This window comes from Protomyctophum bolini, assembly GCF_963924005.1.
Source record: "Protomyctophum bolini genome assembly, chromosome: 14".
Lineage (NCBI taxonomy): Eukaryota > Metazoa > Chordata > Actinopteri > Myctophiformes > Myctophidae > Protomyctophum > Protomyctophum bolini.
Window position 1 is genome coordinate 10,340,537 of NC_137875.1, and position 21,705 is coordinate 10,362,241.

Genomic DNA, 21,705 nt, shown 5'->3' on the forward strand with positions numbered 1-21,705 from the left:
CGCCCAGAGCACTGTACTAATTGAACTCACTGCTCCTAGTTGTATGGCTAATGCAGAGGACAAATATACAGCGACAAAAATAACCCCAAAAGGAGGAGTGCAGGGGACCAAATTATTATAATAATTAAATGTCTTAACTTGTAATTATCTCCATCTCTCTCCCACCCCCCCTCACGCACGCACACACGGACGCGTGCGCGGACACACGCACCACCTTAAAAGCAAACCATTATCGCCAACGCCGAGACAACAGACTTTCATTTGTAAGTATGTTGTTTTTGTTTCTTTGCTCCCAGATCAAAGGCACCATCTTTAGATGATGCACAAATTAGCCTTTGAGAGGGCAGGGCTATTGAGTTTCATGAGCACGAACACAGTAAACTTGTAATTAGAAAGGCCGGCTTGGAGAGGTGGTCCCCTGATCAAAAGCCCGCACAGTTGGCCATGACGAGGGCTTGATATTTATATGCGAGAGACATGCTTGACCACCATCAAAGGTATATAGCTGAATGAGCCTTTCTCTTTTCTCAAGATGCCCAGGGACAGTGGTGCTCACGACAGCGCATGATAATGATCAGTGTTGTAAAGTGCTAGTACATTTACTACTGCACGCGAGTATAATTGTCTTCACCAGGCCGAAGGCATGGGGAGAGAGTATACGTTTTGCATGTGTGTCCGTTCGTCATCCGTGTACAGCTTATTTTCGGCACCGTTAACCCGGTTGAAACTTTAATTACTAGTTACTTTGTAGATTTTGATTATTATAAAAAAACAGTATTCACTTCAGCCTCAGTATTCACGATGCATTATGACGATGCATTGTGAGCTTGTAGATGTTTCAAAAGATTTTTATACAATTCATACATTATATATTTATACATTCATTCTGCATAATGTCTGACACACACACACACACACACACACACACACACACACACACACACACACACACACACACACACACACACACACACACACACACACACACACACACACACACACACACACACACACACACACACACACACACACACACACACACACACACACACACACACACACACACACACACACACACACACACACACACACACCTTCCTTTTCAGGGCACAGATAATGGATGCAACCTCTCTGGGGGGAAAGCGGGGAAATGAATGAATGGTTTATTTTCGGTCTTCATTTAGAAATCAGCTTCATGTGCTTGAAAGGGTGTTGATGTGAAAAAAGCTATTCAGAGGCTGCACGGCGCGAATCAAGAAGCTGTACAAATCAACAACAAAAAACTCTTATCTCCATATTCAAACCATGTTGTGTTTCTTGATAAATTAACACGCCCTACTTGTTCACACTACAGCATCACACAAAAGCGTCAAAAGTAGCAGATCTGCACACTCGAAACACGGCACGTTTTGAGCTTGTAGATCTGTAATTATTGCCGTTTGTGTTTGAATTGAAACATAACATATTCTATACACGTGCCTCTGAACATCGTTCGCCAAGAGAACTCTTACAACACAGAAATCAAATGCATCAACGGTGACGTGACTGTCCTGACTCGATCACTATTCATTTCAACATGAGATGCTGAAGAACCCGGCTTCAAACTTGTCCAGTGAAACATCCAGTCAAATCAAATTACAAGCGGTTGAACGGAAACCTTCGCGCGGACTTATAAATTATTCGTTCGTGGTCATGAAACATGAAAGCTTCTGTAATGTAATGATAAAGGCCAGGATCTTCTTCCATGTTTGGAATATTAATCTTCATGCAAAGCCCGGATGAGATCACTTGTGTCTCTTGTGCCATATGCATTTTAATGGGCCTGCCATGCGTCGACGTGTGTGTGCTCTCCTGTCATCATTAGCCTGCACATATGGGGAGGCCCTCGACCATCTGCCCCTCACCCAGAGAACATACTGTTTTACAGTCGCAAGCCATGTTGACGCCCGGTCACGTCAACATGAAGCCATGGTTCAAAAAGCCGATCTACAAGCCCACCACGAGGCATCACAGTTAGGATTGGGATCCTTCAGGATTTTAACGATTACGGGTTATTCAACAGTCCCCTCTTAACGGACCGATTCTTCAATGGTCCCCTTTAGCGATTTGTAGTATAAGGGGTTCCAAATGGACCCTTAGAGGTCTGTAACTCTAGGAGAGTTTGAATGTATAGCAGACCTAAAGTCCACAAACCAGGTCTTGACAGAGTGATAAAAACGGTTCCAGAAACTGTTCCAAAAGTGATGGAACCGATTCCGGCTCCTTGATGTTGGATCCTGTTGCTGCGCGTCGTGAGCTTGCAGATCGGCTAAGTGCTTTACATCTAGTGTGTCACAATAAATTGTAAAAAAGTAGAAAAAAATGTAATCCTTTTACAGTACAGTAAAAAAAAACATGATTAATACTGACATACGGGGCATTTAGTTCAAAAAGTGTATTTATCAAGAAAGACCCAAAGATGATGAAGATGACGATGATGACAGAAGGAGGTTGCACACGGAGCTACCACAAGATGGCACCAGTTCCATCTTTTCCACTGAAACTGTTGTGTGCGTGATATTGCATGTATGTGTATGTGTTTGTATGCGCATCCAGGCAGGTATTTGTATGTCTCCTCCCATGGTGACATTGCGTGCGTGCGTGTGTGCGTGCGTGTGTGTGTGTGTGTGTGTGTGGAGGGGGGGGGGGGGGTGCTTGTGCAGGTGTTCATGTTATTTTTCTATTATATCCCCTGATTCTCCGAAAGCACTCGAGACCCACGCTGGTTTCCTCCTTCCGCTCTCAAGCGGCAGAGCGGTGGAGACACACCATTATCAACCTGATAGCCTGTCATTGAAACCAACTGATCTTCGGGTCTCCGAGGTGAAGTGGTCTCATTGGAAAACAAACTGCTCCCGAGGCCTTAATTGTGGCCCCATTAGATCAGGATTCCGTCTCCCGTTTCAGTAGCACAAGGCAGCTTTATGTGCCAGCCAGGCATACAATAATACATACTGTAATTAATTATGACCTAATGTTTTGCTGATTGACAGTGTCACTGCAGCTTGGTCAGGTATTTAACCAGGCTCCTGATCAGGCACAGGTGTTGCCAGTGGCAGACGGCGGAGGGTAACAGTTTTCAGGAGGGCTGGTCCCCTGTGTTTGTTGTTACTGTTTCTTTCTTATTATTTTATCTGTATGTTGTATAGGAAAATGACTGCGGAAAATAAAGCTAAGTTAATGTTTTGGAGATCAGTTTGTACTGGCACACGTAAGAGCTTCCACCTGGCCGTCGGCAACCAAGAGTGCCATTAAGTATAGGACTTTAGGCACTACACATACTGTATAGACATCAAGGGGGACTTGAGCCCCTGCTCTATTTCCCCATAAGGAAAACACCACCCGATCCAGACCATGAATGCTGCGTTCACTATGGTGAAACTAATGCAATAGTGAAGTGCGTTAGTGGAGCTACAGTACAGTAGGCGTCCCTGAGAGACTGATGAGAACGGTGTTGAAAGCACTGTGGGAGCAGTCATGTTCCGTGGGTGTTTTTCGTTTATTTCTAGCCCATACTGTATATACACGAGCAACACCATTATGCTCACACGCCTTCTCTTAACAACACAGAGAACACTAGTGAAGGAAACTATATTAAATCAAGCGCCTATACTAACTAACCATCAGTGGTGGAAAAAGTAACCACATTTTGTAACAGTACAGTAGCAGTAGCAATGTAGAAACACTCACAATGCGTCGCTTCACGACGCAGTGGAGCTTGTAGATCGGCTATTTTCAAATGGCCAAAATGTATAGGACTGAAGTGGGACAATAAGGGACAGGTGTGTCCAAAAAAGGGACGATACGTTATTTTCAAGGGATGGTTGCCAGCCCTAATGTATTATGTCTGGTGCTTGCATCTTAAAGGACCACTTCACCACTTTTTAACCTATCTTCATATAATAGGTCCTCACTAATAATCATGATAAACGATTTTTTTCTACTCAGTCTGTGTCTCATAGGAGGGCTGTGGGCAGTTCAGAAACGCGTCCACCAGTGACATCATCATTAGGCAGATTTTTTACAAAAATGTTTAGATTTTCATTATCGTGAGAACGATGGCTTCCATTTTCGCATTGCAACTTTTCAGGACTAGAAAGCCTACAGTTTCTATTAGCTTGTATTCCCCATCGATGATGTCACTGATGGACGGGTTTCTGAACTGCCCACAGCCCTCCTATGAGACACAGACAGAGTAGAAAAGAATTGCACCATTATTTCATGATTATTAGTGAGGACCTATTATATGAAGATAGGTTGAAAAGTGGTGAAGTGCTCCTTTAAGCAGGTTGAACTTATCTTGCAACACATTGCTGTGCCTGTCAAGAGTGAGTGATGGGAAATTGGTGAAGATGATAACAAGCGTGGGAGATGAAGACTGACAGCAAATCAAAAAAGGTGCAAGGAAATAGAATGGGAGTCACGGCAGTCAAAAACGATATTTTTGAAACATTTCAACATATTTTCAGATGGGTGTCCAGTGTCCACTGTCCGCGGCCAAATTAATATGAAAACGTTTCAGAACCCATGAACTAGGCTGGACTTAAGAGTAGGATAGAGTAGGATGTGTGTACCCGGAGGTTATGTGGGAATCAAAAACAAACAAAACTCTGGCCTTGAAAGCCCAAACATCCAAACAACAATTGTGATTGTATTAAACGTTAAACTCACCAACATTGCACCTGTACGGAAAGCTTGAATTATCCTTCCTATATGTATAGTCTTTGCTTCATAAAAATCCACCACAGACATGTTATGAGCTACTTTCTGTCAAGACATTCCGTGCAGGTAATTGTTTTTGTAAGGGTTGGGGGTTTGGAAGTGCAATGTCCCACTGCCTCCGGCATTATGTGCAATTTAGAAACAGGTCAGCACGCTCCATGCTGCTCAATGTTTTGCCACTCAGTCTAGATGAGGGGGGGGCGTGTCCCAGTGGAAAAGTGATGCATGTGCATACTCTATTAAACCCATTTTGGGCGGGAACCCCTTTTGGTGTTAGCATTATGTTGTGCTTTAGCTATTGAAAAATAGCAGATCTACAAGCTCATGGCGCGCTATGAGCTTGTAGGTCTGCTATTTTTGAAAAGTCGAAGAACGACTGACATAGAAACATAGCTTTTTCAGAAAACTGTCAGGATGTAGAAGACATATTTAGAATCTGATCTCAGGTCAGAATGGGTTAAAGTGTGTGGTGGGGAGTTGAGGACTCACCCCTGCAGGGCTTTCTCTCCAAACCAGTCTCCCTTCCCCATGCTGCGCAGGTAGACAGGCTCTCCGTTTGGTAGATCCTCCCTGGTCACGTTCACCTGGGGAGAGGGTGAGACAGATATAGGAGGGTGAGGAGTCGGACTAGTCGACTTGGACTTTAGCTCCTCCTTGAACGCACATTAAATAATATTGCACCGTGAATAATGTTGCACCTTGAATAATGTCCTTATGTACTGTATACATATAATGCACAGTACACAGTGGCTGCTACCGTGTGTGTGTGTGTGTGTGTGTGTATATACCCCTATATATATTAGGGGTGTGCATCTCTACCTTACAAGACGATTCGATATGTATCGATACGCATGGGCTACGATGCGATTTGGAGACGATACAAATTAGATTCAATTCAGTGCAATTCGATATGATTTTGATTTTGTGGAATTTTGTGGAATTTGATGCGATTCGATACGATACGGTGCAATCTGAAGTAGTAATAATAATATTGATAATAATAATAATATCTCAAATATATTATATATGCTATAATGAGTACCTAGAGATGCTTTACAAGGGGAACATGAGAAAACAAATACAAACCACTTTATTAGGGAAAGACTAAGGAATAAAATAAATTGAAACAGTGGAATGAGATAGCTGGGGAAAGCAATATTTTAGAGGTGGGTTTGAACTTAGGATGGTGGCATGTCTCTGAGTTTTGGGAAGTGCATAGTTTTGACAGGTCTGCCTGCTGTGGAGGGTGGACAGTGAAACCATTAAACATGGGCAGACGCTAATTAATTTGTAATGGAAACCAGAAACTTGACTGGTGCTCCAAATGATATTCCCATTCGTCTTTGCGACTGCCCGTGTAAACGCAGCATCTAGTGTGAGGGGTTGGGGAAAGTTATTAAGGAGAACTCCTCCTAACGCTATGGACCAGAGCTAGACTAACATTAGCTCCTATTCTAGCTAGTAGTTACCCTCGTCAGACAACAACACCATCACCCAGATCGGGTGGAAGCCGGTGATCAGCTTGTCCCCGTGGATGGGAAATAAGATATAAAAGGCTATCCGATGGACGCCTGAATTAAAAAACAGGTGTGCAATTATGCAATAAAGCTGTGTTGGATCTGCGTGTGCATCCCATCTGTCTGACGAGTGGCTTCTTATGCTCGTGTTGTCGCTGCTGAATGCTGATGATGCATAATTAAGAGCGTCATAAGCATGCGCCCGTCCTGCGCTGGAAGTTCTCTACCCATCGCAATGCACATGCGCTTTGGGCTTGTACATCTGTGTTTTTCCCGCAGTTAGTTGAATCGACCAATTCATAACTTTAGAATCGAACCAACATCCGATGCAGACGTTATTTTGATCGATCCAGACACACGTGCATTGATGTAGTCGCATCGTTAATGTTAAAATCGAGTAACGATTCATATCGATATTTTTTGACACCACTAATATATATTTGTGGAAAAGAGACCCTTCGGTTGTAAGTCTGTACAGCCTGGAAATAAGATAAGGGAAACCAAACAGCTGTGCCGTTTGTGAAACAAGCTTCTAAATTATCTGAAACCCTTTATCTGAATACAGGTTAGCCCTATCCTATACTTCAGCTATATGAAAATTGTCGATCTAAGCGACGTGTTGTGTTCTTGTGGATGAGCCCCCCCCCCCCCCCCCCCCCTCTATGTTTTCTTTTTCTTTGATGCAAGAAAGATGTACAGCGGCAGCTGCGGCATTGGCATAAGGGCTACGCTTGCATTGTCTAAGACAAATTTCTTCCTCGGGAGACAAATAATAAAGAACCTTTGAACCTGGCTTCATACGAGTGTGATTATTTTAATACAGGACCATTACTTGTAACAGCCTACCTTCGTCCACTGTGACCGACACCTTGGTGGGCGCTAGCCTCATTAGCCTTTAAGACAAGTGAGCGATGGCAGAGACCAATGCCATTAGCACTTACAAATCACCACAAGTGTCCTTCAACAGGTCTTACGGGGAAGGAAGATAGGTCATTTGGCTTTAATTAATCCATTATCAAGTTTTATTTAGCCACGTTTGGGAAATAATATGAAATATCACTACATCATAAGTCTGTCTAAATCTGAGGGAGGTGTAATAAAGATTCATGACAATGTGACTATAGTGAGAAGAGGGGGGAGACGGGGGCCAGTTTGGTAGGGGGAAATAGTAAGGGCAAGAAAATACAGACTGAAAGGTGACAGACGCATCATAGAAAAGGTCAGGTGTGCTGGACTGGCCACAGGACGTACCGGCATATTCCCGGTGGGCCGCGACCGTAGGGGGCTGCCATGATAAAAATAAACATTTCTTTTTTTTTGACAGGCAGGCCAATAGGCGGTAGGCCACCAGGAAAGGTCCGGGCGTGCTGCCATTCTGCCAGTGCCATCATGATAATTTCACTGTACCTGTATCAGTGAGTGACAAATAAACCCTCTACAAAGGGTTGTGTAGTTGTCTGTTGGTTTGTATCATTTATGTTGTTCTGTAAAAGTGGTGGTATTAGGGCTTGTTTGTTTGTGTGTGTCTGCCTCGACGGAGTGGGCGGTAGAGTTTCTGCTATCTGCGCACTGGTTGTGGTGGGCCAGTCTGGGCCAAATTTACGCGAAAATGACCGGGTCGAATTTTTGTCCCAGTCCAGCCCTGGGTGTGTGCGTGTGCGTGCATGTATACTTTGAGACAGAAAGCGAGTTCCTCATCACAGTATATTGTCACTAGAATCCCATCTGTGTTGGATGTGACAGGTGGTGAGAGGTGTGACAGGTGGCGAGAGCAAGCAATTATAGTTAACGAAAAACTAACATTAATATTGAAAACTATTACAAAACAAAATGCCTTTAGTTTTCATTTTTGTAAATGTTCTGTCCCTTTTCAATCCTGCACCAATCTTGAAACAAAAAAACTAAAACCAATACTAAAAAGAATACAAACAAAAGAAAAAAACAGAACTATTAGCAACAACTAAAAATGATAACCTTGGGCGAGAGCTACCGACAGCGGCGGAGGAGTACAAAGAAGGAGCCTCATCTGTAGCGCACCCCCCATCCACGGCTCCATCCTGTCCCTTTCATGTTCTCACATGAGGACAGCCGAGTGCTCTCGCTCAATACAACACCGTCCACATCCTTGTTAGAGTCACTGTGAAAGTCACCGTGTCCCCGCCGCGTTATGCCCACTATAGTCAACGTGTCCCCGTGCAATGCCCACTATAGCGCTGAAGACCGCGGGGTCACACTCACCTTTCCTTTGCTGATGATGAAGAACGTATCTCCTCTCGCACCCTGTCTGATGATGTACTCTCCATCTTCATAGTGTGTCTGAGAAGAGAGAGAGAGAGAGAGAGAGAGAGAGAGAGAGAGAGAGAGGGGTGAGAGTTACTGTATTATTCATCAAGGAACATCACGGTTCTCTGGTTATTTCATCATAACGGTGGAGAGGAGAACCAGAATCAGCTGAATTGTCACATGGCAGGTTTACATGGGTGTAAAAGGAGTGGTTGAATTTAGAATTGTTTGCCGTGCGGCGTGCACACTCCATTCTGAAGTTTTGAAGAAAGAGAGGTAGACAGTGCTGTACTGGCCTTCGCATTAATGTTGAGTAAATGGTCACACACCCTCCTAAATGCAGTTTTAGACCGAGACGGAGGGGCGCTGTATCAAGCAAACTTGAGCCACAAGAGACACCACCGTGTGCTAAAGTGTGCACGTTGCTGTGTCGAACGTTGCGAAGTTCGCTTAGCCGACTCAGCCCTGTTGGAGTTGTGACCCGATATGAACAGAATAGTAAATTGTGCACTCACTCACACACTCGCGCGCGCACACACACACACACACACACACACACACACACACACACACACACACACACACACACACACACACACACACACACACACACACACACACACACACACACACACACACACAGGAATAAATACAATATCTGGCAGAGAGGTACTACTGTACATAATGATTATTGCTTGTGTCTGTTTACATAATTTCACTGCCGTGTTGACGATGTGTTGATAAAAGCTTAGACATCAAACAGTGGTAGGTGCTTAATTATTTCATCCGTCTGCCTTCGCCTGAGAATTCTGGAGTGTTTGGCGTGGAGTGTTTATACGTCATAACATATGAAAGCAAATTTCCTGGAAATAGAACTTCAAAGAAACTTCTCCCTCTCTCTGTTTCTGGCACAACAGCGCCACTTTTTCCCCTACTGCTACTCATAGTCACACAGGTTAACACGGACATTGCTGTTCCTTGGAGTGGTTGCACCACTCAAAAAAATAACCTTGTTAGCGAAAGGTAACATAATAAACATTTCGATTGTACTATTATCTTCCAATATTTCATGAACTTGACTGATTGTTGTTTAACCATTATAACTTTATTGAATTGTTTATTCTTTATTTGTATTATTTTATGATTAATCTACCTAATTTGATTCGAGTATGTTGAAGAAACGGAAGAAGGAAAGGAGAAAAAAAACAAAAACAAAAAAACGAAGAGTTATTAACTTATTATGGGTAACCCTTTTCTCATGAAATATACAATATTGTAAATTTGTGAAATTCATTTCTTAACTTTTGTAAATGAACTATTGTCTGTCTCACTCTGTGTTGTATCTGTAGTATGTACGTACGGTATGATGTGTCATTGGGTGTAATGGACTGCAGGAAGAATAGAATAGGAATAGCCATGTGTTAATGGGGATCCATAATAATATATAAAGTAAGTAAAGAGTTGAGACAAAGAACCATTTAAGTTAATAATTATCAGGGGGGATATGGGACTTTTGGGGGAGGGGTCCAAATAAAGTATGGACTTAAATGTTCATTTTTCCTCAACTCTTCTGATCGACCCAGAATTCCACAGCAGTTCTGTCAAGAAGCAGTGTTCAACCTCCAGTATGCCGTGTTTCCTTGGTATGCTACTGTAGGTCTGTGATTCTCAACCTTCATTCGTCCTGGACATGAAAATGTTTGAGAAGCACTGGTGTAGACAATGCACAGCTTGTCAGTCAGTCAGTCAGTCAGTGTGTGGTGTGTGTGAGCGTGCGTGTGTGCGTGCGTGTGCGTGTGGGGAGAGGTAATGGTCCATCACGGACTTTATGGCTCTACTCTTGACATGTACACACTTGAGCAGCTTTCTTTCTCGCCATGAAAAGCCCCAATCAGTAACACAGTGATACATCTTTATCTGCTGCTGAGATCTGTCTGCCTGGAGTTCCCTGCTCTAAAGTAGTATCTGTGACTGTGCCCAGGTGATGATGGTTGTTGATGCTCATCAAGGAAGTCAATTATGTTTCAAAAGTAATGCTACTTCTTTTGCAATGTAGTTAAATATATATCTTTTTTTAAAGCTCGGGGGAAGATAAATTATATAAAATTTAAAAAACTGTCATTTTTCTGGAAAATATTTTTTGTTTAAAATATCGTGATACGTATCGTATCGTGAGTTGAGTGAATCGTTACATGCCTAATATACACACACACACACACACACACACACACACACACACACACACACACACACACACACACACACACACACACACACACACACACACACACACACACACACAGTTTAAGACATTAAAACAACACCAATCGCAATGCTCACAAATTCACAATGCGTCACAATGCTTGCACATAGGCTATTTGGGGCTTAATTTAATTTGTCATGTGGTTTTGTAATGTAGGCTATCCCGAGGGGACACCAAATCTATCTTCTGGGTCTTGTGCTGAAATGTGTGGTAAGCCTTCATCTAAAAGCTGTAGGAGCTATATTGCGGTGACAGAGCTCAAACTCTCCTCCTGCCAAGGCTCAAGGGGTTCAAGGCTCAATGCGCCAGAATGGAATAGGGCGCTTCGTTGCGTCTGTGGATCTGCTACTTGTGATGCTCTAGTGTGATGCTGTAGTGTGATCACGTAGGGTGTTAATGTACAAGAAAAAAAACTAAACTAAAACAGAAAAGGTTAGAATATGAAGATAGGAGGTTTCTGCCCGTTTCGGTCCTTGATATGAACATATTTGAGAAGCACTCAAACAGTTCACTTCATGAGAACACTGCTTTATGACAGCTGTGCAGTTCACTTCATGAGAACACTGCTTTATGACAGCTATACAGTTCACGCTCTGGGCGCTGTGGGTCATCAGTGCCCATACCCAAAGGCGGGGTTGGCGAAATGGCCTTTCTGTGCCACCGTGCTCCTAAACGACTGGTATTTTAAACGTCATTCAATCAGTGAGACAAAAGCGTAAATGTCAACAGTAGCCATTATGCATGTCTGGTGATGGCAACAATAATAACCAGGCAGAGCGGTTTGACCCCTTTCTGCATGCTGCCAGTGGTTGGATGATGATAAAAGTGATGTGCTGGAAGCCAGTGGCACAAATTCCGATTCGCAATGCTGGCCGTCAATAACGTGTAAAAGCAAAAACAACATGGAATTCATAAAGGGGTGTTTAAGTCCCTGAAATGTATCTGTCATAAAATCCCAAGCGCATTCTCGATACGTTCATTTGCATTGTTCCACGGCTCATTTAGCACCATAAAAGTTAACTGGGAACTCAAGCGTGATGACGTGACGTCTATGGTCTCATGTTACTAACGTGACAGATCTACAAGCTCCCAGCGAGTCCGTACCATGTCGGGACACACTGCATAACAACTTGTAGATCAGCTTATTTTGACAAGTGTGTCACTTACTCGTTGCGATGGATCCACTATACATGTAACGCCCAGGATTCGCACACACTCCCATTCACACACTCCCACGTGGAAAGCCAACATCTTAACCACTAAGCCAAATGGATATCCCCGAGATTTCCACACAGATCTCGCACAAACAAATCAATAATTACGTGTATTATTTATAGGTGCACCGATGTATCGGCCGACAATCGGTAGGGGCCGATATTTGCCTTGTTAACTGCCACCGGTGCTGACCGGTGCAAAACTAAATAACGACCTACTGCAAATGGCAGCCACTTGGAAAAATACGGTATACAAACATCGGCATCTGTGACTATCGGCTATCGGCTAGATTGTTTTTTTAACATCGGTATCGGCCAAGAATTTCCACATCGGTGGACCCCTAGTATTATTATTATTTTTCCCTTTTTCCGTGCCGTCACACAGGGACACTTCTTCCTTCTCCATTCACCACCGAGGCCTCCAGAGCCAGGCAGCTCGGTCGTATACTGCCATGCAGCGAGGCTTACAAACAAAGACACTCACCTCCTCAAGGACATCCGCCAGCTTGCTGAGGATTTCTTCCTGAAGGCCGTGGAAGGTAGGAACACTGCACGAGATAACAAGAACAGAGAGAGAGACAGCACTGCGGTCAGATTCAGATTGGCAGCAGAGGATGAATAGAAGAGCCTCGGAAAGCGCAAATGAAAAACTAACACCGTAGGCCTTATTGTATGGACAATGACTTCATCAAATCAATGTCATGGTCATCACACCCTGAGGAAGGCTCAATAATAATAATAATAATAAAACTTTATTTGTATAGCACCTTTCATGACATGAAATGCAGCTCAAATTGCTTTACAGAACAATGGAGAATAAAAGAAAAGCAAGGCAACGACATTAAAAAAACAAGCAGTAATGCAATAAAGTGAGGACATGAATAACAAAAATAAATAAAAGATCAATTAAAAGCAATGTTGTAGAAGTGGGTCTTGAGCTGAGCTTAAAAAATGTCTACAGAGGCTGCCTGACGAAGGTACAGTGGGAGACCATTGAGAGCTTTATAGACAAGTAAAATAATTTTAAAATCAATCCTAAAAACAACCGGAAGCCAGTGCAGTGATGCCAAAACTGGAGTAATATGTTCTCTCATCTTAGTTCTAGTTAAAACTCTGGCTGCTGCATTTTGGACAAGTTGTAATCTGTCAGTTGTTTTCTTAGGAAGTCCTGAAGAAAGTGCATTGCAGTAATCAAGCCGAGAAAAAACAAAGGCGTGGATTAGCGTTTTTGCATCGTCCAAGGACAAATAGGCTCTGATTCGTGCAATATTTCTAAAGTGAAAAAAGGCAATCTTGGTAACATGATTAATGTGTGAATTAAAATTAAATTCAGAATAAATAATAACCCCCAGGTTCTTTACTGTACTGTTACTTTCTACAGTCAGGTTACCAAGTCTGCTTATTATTGATTATTTCTGCTCACTAGAACCGATTATGAGAACTTCTGTCTTATCCTCATTTAGCTTGAGAAACAGACAGACAGGTCAACAGCGGGTCTAAAGCACAGGGATCATCTGGAGCCACAGAAAGATATAGTTGGGTATCAACTGGCTGGTATCAATGGCTGACAAACGTTGGTGTTTTTGAGGGGCGCTCCTATATGCAGGTTTAATGTTTGTTTTAAAAACGCCATTGACAATGAAGGGAAAGTTTACGCATATTGTTCCTCATTACGTCATATTGTCTCTTTACTGTTAATGGCATTTAATGTTTGTGTTGGCACTGTTTGTTTTTACATCACCATTACATCACCTAATCAACATGCACACGCCCGATTCACCAGACCTGGATACTGTTTAGCTTTTTTTTTACGCTTGCATTGTTGCGCCCCTCTTAATTAAGCAGACCTGGAGGAGACCTGTCATTGATCCAGGCAACAACGCAACATGCCTGGACTTTTTTTGCCCTTTCCTCTCTCTCTCTCTCTCTCTCGCATTGATTACCATTAAAACTCATTCACATTGGATGTGTGTTTCGAGCTTTCAGATCTGCTACATTTGTGTGATGCTGTAGTGTGTGATCAAGTATAGGGTTAATTTACGAAAAAAGGTTTCTGCACACATATAGTTAATTTAATTGCACAGCCCTATCCATTGTGGTTGTGAATCAATTATACAATACAACACAAGAACAGAGAAGAAGAAGAATAGATAAGGCCAGAACACAAGGCGCTCCAACGCCGAACTTCAAGGGAAGAGGAAGCACTGCATGCACACAGCTAATTGTCTGTATATTGTCACTGTACAACTGTTTATTTATTCCAGCTCCGGTTGCACAGCTACATAAGCGTCAGATCCTACGCTCCGAGTAATGGGACTCTCATGTTTGTTTTTCGCTTGCTCCTTTGCCACAGTACAGAGGCCACGTGAATGCTATCGAGAATGTATTAAATAAAAAAAGACTGCCCCAATGTTTATGGAGGGGCTGAGAAAATAACCCACGCCGGGGGAACAAAGGGCTTTATCTCCCTGGCTAATCTCTCTCTCTCTCTCTGTCTCCATCTCCCCCTCATTTTCCATGCTTTATTACAGTAATCTGAACCATCTCGCCTCGCTCAGCCTCCTCCATGCCCTCGCCGCTCCGGGGGCCGCAGCCGATCCCGGCTGGCAGTTGTGCAGTGCTGCATGGTGTACTTTACATAAGTAAAAGTGTCGATGCCACAATATGAAAATACTCTTTGTTAGAAGTCGTTTTTCTGGCCACCTGGGCTGGTAATCCAGAGTTCCAGACAGCGTGTTCCGATCCCAACGACCGTTGCTTCATGCCATCTCCCTCCTACAGTATGTCAATAAAGGCAATAAAAGGCCCAAAGATATTTTTGCAGCGCGAATTGATGCATTTTGAGCTTGCGGATCTGCTATCTACTGTAAATGCTTTTGAATTTTGAATCCTGTAAAGTAACACAGACAAAATAACGTAACTGATAACTTGACTAAACATAACCAAAGTATTGGCCTCAGTTTTTTGTTTTGTTTTTAATACTACTCTACAGTACAAGCGTGCAACAGGTACAAGTATAAAATAGTATTTTTTGTAAAAGAAAAAGGCAAAGTAGGGAGTAAAACAAAAAATATGATATTTGCCAGAGACGTAGTGAAGTAGAAGTATACCATTGTACTAGATTAAAAAATAATAACTTTAGTATATAGTACACAAGCAGGGGCGTGCACACGTAGACGCTAAGGGGTGCTTGAGCACCCCCTAGTGGCCCTCTCTGGACCAACATGCCCTTTTGTCAAGTCCATTTGATACACTTTTCTTTCCTTGTTTTGTATTATTTGTACGTGTATAGTATGTGGCCCATGGTGACATCGATCAATTCTGGATTAAAAGCTTATAATATATTTATTTATACATTTGTCATGATGTTGTATGTCCGCAGTTTACATCCAAAAGAATGTGTCACTCTCTCGGTTCTGCACTGCTGTACTGGAGAAGTATATCACTGAGGGCAGGCAAATTTGCTTTTTGTAAGCGACTTCGTCATTCTGGGCTTGTGTTGTCTGTAACGTCGCTTGGGCTTGTTTTTCCATACCTGGTTGCTGGTTTCTCTCTCGAAATCTGGCGTGTGTGTGTGTGCGTGTACTACACGTGGTGACGCGCAAGTTTGTTTACTGTGTGACTAGTGTCATGGCGGAGCCCGCGTTTCAAATGGATATATTCCTCCTTATTTCTTTCAACTGCTCCAATCCAGCACAAAGAACAGTCAGAGTAAGTTGTTGAGTCCAATGCATATTATGATCCCATTTCCACCGCCGCCACGAACGTACGCTTAGCTTGATGCTAACGCGACCCCCCCCCTCTCTCTCTCTCTCTTTAATGCGCGATAGAGACGCGTCTCTCTCTCTCTCTCTCTCTCTCTCTCTCTCTCTCTCTTTAACATGCGATAGAGAGATGCGTATCTCTCTCTCTCTCTCTCTCTCTCTTTAACGTGCGATAGAGAGATGAGTCTCTCTCTCTCTCTCTCTCTCTCTCTCTCTCTCTCTCTCTCAGCAGGGAATGCTTCAAATTGACATTGGTTGTTCAAGTTAAATTGATGTGTTGATGTTATTATGATATGTACCATAGGCAATATGCCAATATTGAAGAAAGTTAAAATGACCAGAGAGCAGGCTCATCAAAAATGTAAGTTAGGCTGTTTCTGCTGTGCAGACCTGTTTTTGACCCGAAAATAATGACTTTATAATGGCAATTGGACCCCTCCATCTGTGAAGTACTGGATACGGCTGTGTGTGTGTGTGTGTGTGTGTGTGTGTGTGTGTGTTAGAGAAATGTTTTGTTGCAGCTGGTGCATGGTTCCACGCGCCAGATAAGGTGCCCTTTTGTTTCACTTGAGCACCTGCCCCTCAAAGTGTCTGTGCACGCCACTGTACACAAGTAAATATGTGTACTGTATTGTGTCCAACACTGTTTCCTGGATGGAAGAAGGCCAGCGAGCTATCTAGACTTTGGACAATCAGATATGACCTCTCTCTCTCTCTATGGGAACCATATGGAGTGTTAAGCCCTCAAGCTGGAAAACGTTTAACGCTATAACAAAAAGCCTCTGTTGTCGTGGGGGAAAGTTCCGTTCTAACAGCTTAAGTGTGTTAATGATGAAACAGTCAATTATATCATCAAGTTGTTGGCAGCCTGTTCAGCAAGCCCTGTGAGACAGGGAGTGAGACGGTGTGCGTGCATGGTGGTTGGGCACCTCGTCGACAGCCATTGTTTTTTTAGGGAAACTGCTGTGAGAGTACCTTTATTCACTGACGAAATCTATATAAAAACTAAATAAAAACTAAGCTATGATGACTAAAACTAAGACTAATATTGACAAGTTCGTCAACAAACAAAATCACACCCGTGTGAACTGTCTCCATCACGGTCCGCTAAGATACATTTTAGTCAACTAAATTAATTGTAGATTTAGTCGAATAAATTATTACGATATTTAGTCGACTAAAACTAGACTAACACTAAAACATTTCAGATGACAAAAAATGACCTAACCTAAACTAGATTTTTTTGTGTGACGCTGTAGGACAGTGGTTCTCAAACCTTTTGGGCTCCAGCACCCCCTTTTCCTGATTGCTGAATCCAAGAACCCCCTTTAATCGACAACAGCTACCCCTGTAGTACCTCTGCATACCCCTAGGGATACATGTATCCCCATTTGAGAAACACTGCTGTAGAAGGATCAAATAGTCCTTCATTTATTTTTATATATTTTTTTAAAGTTGGAATATGGATATAATAGTTTTCTGCCCGACAGCAACATTATGATGTACTAACAATACTAAGCAGTTAAAAGCAGACAGGTGGAGTTGGCCATCCCTCCCAAATACATTTGGTGCTTCTTCCACAGACACATACAGATGTTCATGCTTTTTCGGTTCTTTTGGTTTGGTTATTTATTGGTGAATCATTTCCCATGCTGCTCAGGACCTTGAGTGATCTAGTGTTGATTTTGACAGCACGTTTTGATTCAGTTTTAGTCTTAAGGTCATTACACACTGGCGAATTAGCGACGCGATGCGAATAAGCGATCTGAAAATGCGAAATATTGCATGTTGCAGTTCGCCTGCGAATCTCTGCAAAATACGACACCAGAGCGAACAAATAAAGAGCGAAAACGGTCACATTTTCGCACATTCGCCACTGATGTGGAAGCTTGCATGGACTTCAATTGTTTTTTTTAAATGCGAATTATTCGCACGAATATATCGCGTCGCCAATTCGCCAGTGTGTAATGACCTTTAGCCTTTTGAATAAAAGTTTAGCCAAACATAAAATCTACTTGATCTCTTCTCCACTAGTCCCTCCGTACCATTTTTTGTCTAGTTCTTATTTGTTGACGAAGTCAATATACGTCGTATACGTAGGTTTTCTTTTATAGGTTTTTCTTCGTCAGTGAAAAAAGGTAGTCGACGGACATTTTTCGTCAAAGAAATCAACACAATCTCTGAAGCACCAGGTTCACTTCCAGTTGGCACCTATATATTTATCTCCATGTGTGTCACGGACAGGCTGCAGTGCTTCCAGGAATATAAACCTTCACACATGTTGTGACTGGGCAAACGGAGCCATAAATCTCCACCTCTCAGCCCCGGGCGGTCCCTCCCGCTCATAATGAGGTATAAAACACACAGACAGGCACACGCCAGGCCATAGAATTACAGCCCACATATTCATACAGTCCGGACGTACATCAGGCAGAAATATTCAATTTTTTCTTCCAGTAAATTAACACCCATTGATCACACAAAAGCATCAAAAGTAGCAGATTTCAAGTTCAAAGTTAAAATGTTGAGGTTGTAGATCTGCTACTTTTAAATTTGAATCCTGAAAAGTAACAGTCTATTTTTGGACATATATGAGGTTTCCACCCGACAGAGACGATATGTTCCTGGTCTACCAGGGGACAATGTGTTTGGAAGAGGATGTGAGAACGATATACCATCTGTCGTGTGGCACATGCCGTGTCTTTTTATGACCAGTGAGTCACTCAATTTAAGCGCTCTAATTTCTTTGAAAATACACGCCTTCCGGGCTTCGGAGATGGAAGACTCGGAATCGCTGCGTTTGTTTGTCTTGGCAGTGACGTCGTTCTGTCAACGCGGGACGGCGTCTCAATTTGTGGGACGCGTGGAAAGTCATGAGAACATCTGGTCACCGTACTACTCAAGACTAAATGGGGTTGGAAATGGGGTTATCATGCATGCCTGACTGCATTTGGAAGCTTGTTCCACAGTTTGTGACAGTGTTGATTTCGTTGACAAAAAAAACCTACGACGGAAAATGTCCGTCAACTACCTTTTTTCACTGCCGAAAACTAAATAAAAACTAAGCTTTGAAGACAATTGTCAACAAATGAAGACTAAAATGTATGGGAGGTACTAGTGGAGTAGAGATCCAGTATAACTAAAGGTTTACAGCAATAAAATGCTTAGAGCTGACAGACCAGTGGCACTGACTGATCCTCTCTACCTCAGCAAGACAATATTGACAACAGTGACACACTGTGTTACTGTGACTGATGCCTTTTTCTGTGTGTCCCGAGAGAAATGACCCCCATCAAAAGAAATGATCCCCATCAAAGGAAATGATCCCCCTGAAAAGATGTCTGAAAGTACACAGCGTGCTTCCTTCTATTACTAGCCTATACTATTACCAAATATCCCAACAAGTTTAGCAGAATTTGACAAACAGCCACACTGCGTGCGTACGCGTGTGGGTGCGTGTGAGACAGAGAGACCGACAGAGATAGAGTGGACCGTAACTTTTCATATCTTTGTCTCCTTAAAGGCTTACCTAGGCCTATATCAACCACGACATTGAGGGCTATTATTACGCATCACTCCTACCTTATATATTGGGATGCATGCAAGGATGAGCACATACTTGTGTAACACAGCATGCAAGCAGACACGTGATTTTAGATTTCACAACCATCTCGATGTGGGGGCTGGGGGGGATAAGAGGGGCAGGTGAATCAAATGCAGAGATGGAGAGAGAGAGAGAGAGAGAGAGAGAGAGAGTAGAGGAGAGCGTGAACCTCACCACTCTTCTGTTCTTCTCTCTCTTTTGATGAGCTCTCTCTTTTATCCTGCACTACAGCATGCGGAGCTGCTTGAAAACAATGCCTGCTCTCTCTCTAGTTGGCCGTTAATATGATGATACATTTCATCTGCCGTCATCTCCAATCGGCTGGAAAATATCCATGCTAATTGGCACCACCACCAGAGGAGTCATTCACGAAAAACTACCAGCTTTTACAACCCGTGCAGATCTGCAGATCTGCAATCTTTTTAGAAAAAAAATGGAAATACCCGAAACATTGAATAATCATGCACAATCATCATAATTGTTTCAATGATGAAACATTTTCACGGTCTACAAGCTTGGCACATTGTAAGCTTGTAGATCCGCTATTTCCAATATTGTCTTTGAAGTATGAAATTAGGGGAGGCAGGCACATACGTTGGTGAACCAAAAGGGAGCGCTTGGATTCAGCGCTAGTTTGACACCGCCCCTCTAGTCCTTAAAAAGGGCTTGTTACTCCAGCCTAAGCTCACACACCTTATGCAGATTGCCTTGCCCCTACCCCATTCTTCTTATCGAATAACCTGATACCAAACCTGGCCAAGACCAAAGAAATTATCTTTCATTTTCGGAAAAGCGAGATTATGCCCCCGTACCTGGTTATTGACCATTCTGTTGAAAGGGTTGATAGCTTTAAATTCCTTGGCACTACTATTTGCTGCTCCCTGAAATGGGAAGTTAATACTAGTAACATCCTGAGTGAAGCCCAACAGCTGGAAAGGGTGGTACGCACGGCATCAAAAATCATTGGCCTCGGCCTCCCATCTGTCTCCTCTATCTGCAGAAGGTGATTGCCGACCCCTCCCACCCTGCCAGCTCTCTTTTTGCACCCCTACCCTCAGGTAAAATACTTTGGTCTCTAAAGTGCAATACCTCCCGCTTTGAGAACAGCACTTATATTATTCCGAGGCTGTTTGCCTCCTGAATGCTGACCCTCTTTTCACTCGCACTTTACAGTGTGAAGCTGCTTTGTAAGAACAGCGAGGAATTTGTAAGAACTGCGAGGAATTGCTGTTTATTTACCATGAAGAACTGTAACGTTGCATTCTTCTTATTTATTGGTCTCTCACTCTCATGAATTGTAATGTTTTGCATTCTTCTTATTTATTGGTCTCTCTCATATGATGTTTGTACTTTTGTATCTTTTTCTACTTTCTGAATATGTGATGTGAATATGTGTATATATTTGTATGTCTGTTTTTAGAGCACTGAAACAAATTCCAATCAACTCTGTTGACATGGCAATAAAGTATTGAATCTTTAATTGAATCTTGGGGGCGCGCAAGCAGTTCCGACACACCAAAGGTCCGACAGAAGAAAATCACCCCTTGCTCCCGAGGGGGGTTGGGTCCGTGCATGCGGTTAGGGTGTTAGGGGTAGGTTGTCTAATGACAGTCGTACCAATAGTATGTCGGAACTAAACCTTCTTATTGACACTAGAAAGGTGCAATTGTGGGAAGTGTGGCTGTACTGATGCGAGTCGCAAGGAATCCACTGTATTGGAAAAAAGGTACTGTGTGTGTGTGTGTGTGTGTGTGTGTGTGTGTGTGTGTGTGTGTGTGTTCACCTTTTCAGAAACTCCATGTACTCCTGGTGCTTGATGAGGCCCGTCCTCATCATGATTGTTTGGAAGCATTGTCGATCGATGGCCCACAGCTTGACGTTGGTGAGAGCTGCAATGACAAAGGGGATAAGGGTCAGCAGAACATCATGACTTTAAACAGCCATTCACCAACCTGTGGGCAAAGCACTGCCACTGAGGCCAGTGAGTGAGTGAGTGTGTGCGTGCGTGCGTGCGTGCGTGCGTGCGTGCGTGCGTGCGTGCGTGCGTGCGTGCGTGCGTGCGTGCGTGCGTGCGTGCATTATCACCCGGGCATTCATCATTGCCCGAGGTGATTGAATGAGGGCTTAGGGCATATGTTGGGGTGATAGATTTGTTTACCACATCCCCTTACCCACAGGTGGTCCACAACTTCACACTACTGACAGCTCAGCGCACGCTGGCACTCCAGCTTCACAGCCCTGCTGGCCCCAGGGCTGATAACGGTTATTATCAGCCCTGGGGATCTTATCACTCTCCCTT

At 43.2% G+C, this 21,705-nt stretch overlaps 1 protein-coding gene across 3 annotated transcripts in view; it reads right to left on the minus strand.

Annotated features, from left to right (window-relative positions):
• LOC308328722 (cGMP-dependent protein kinase 1) overlaps positions 1-21,705 on the minus strand; it is a gene marked incomplete at its 5' end in the record, with an annotated part of 153,833 nt that overhangs the window by 41,215 nt on the left and 90,913 nt on the right. For all 3 annotated transcript variants that reach the window (XM_080782824.1, XM_080782823.1, XM_080782822.1), the window contains 4 exons: positions 5,251-5,345; positions 8,517-8,594; positions 12,523-12,586; positions 21,190-21,295. In XM_080782824.1, coding sequence (XP_080638950.1) covers positions 5,251-5,345; positions 8,517-8,594; positions 12,523-12,586; positions 21,190-21,295 — 343 coding nt within the window. The remainder of the gene's footprint in view (positions 1-5,250; positions 5,346-8,516; positions 8,595-12,522; positions 12,587-21,189; positions 21,296-21,705) is intronic.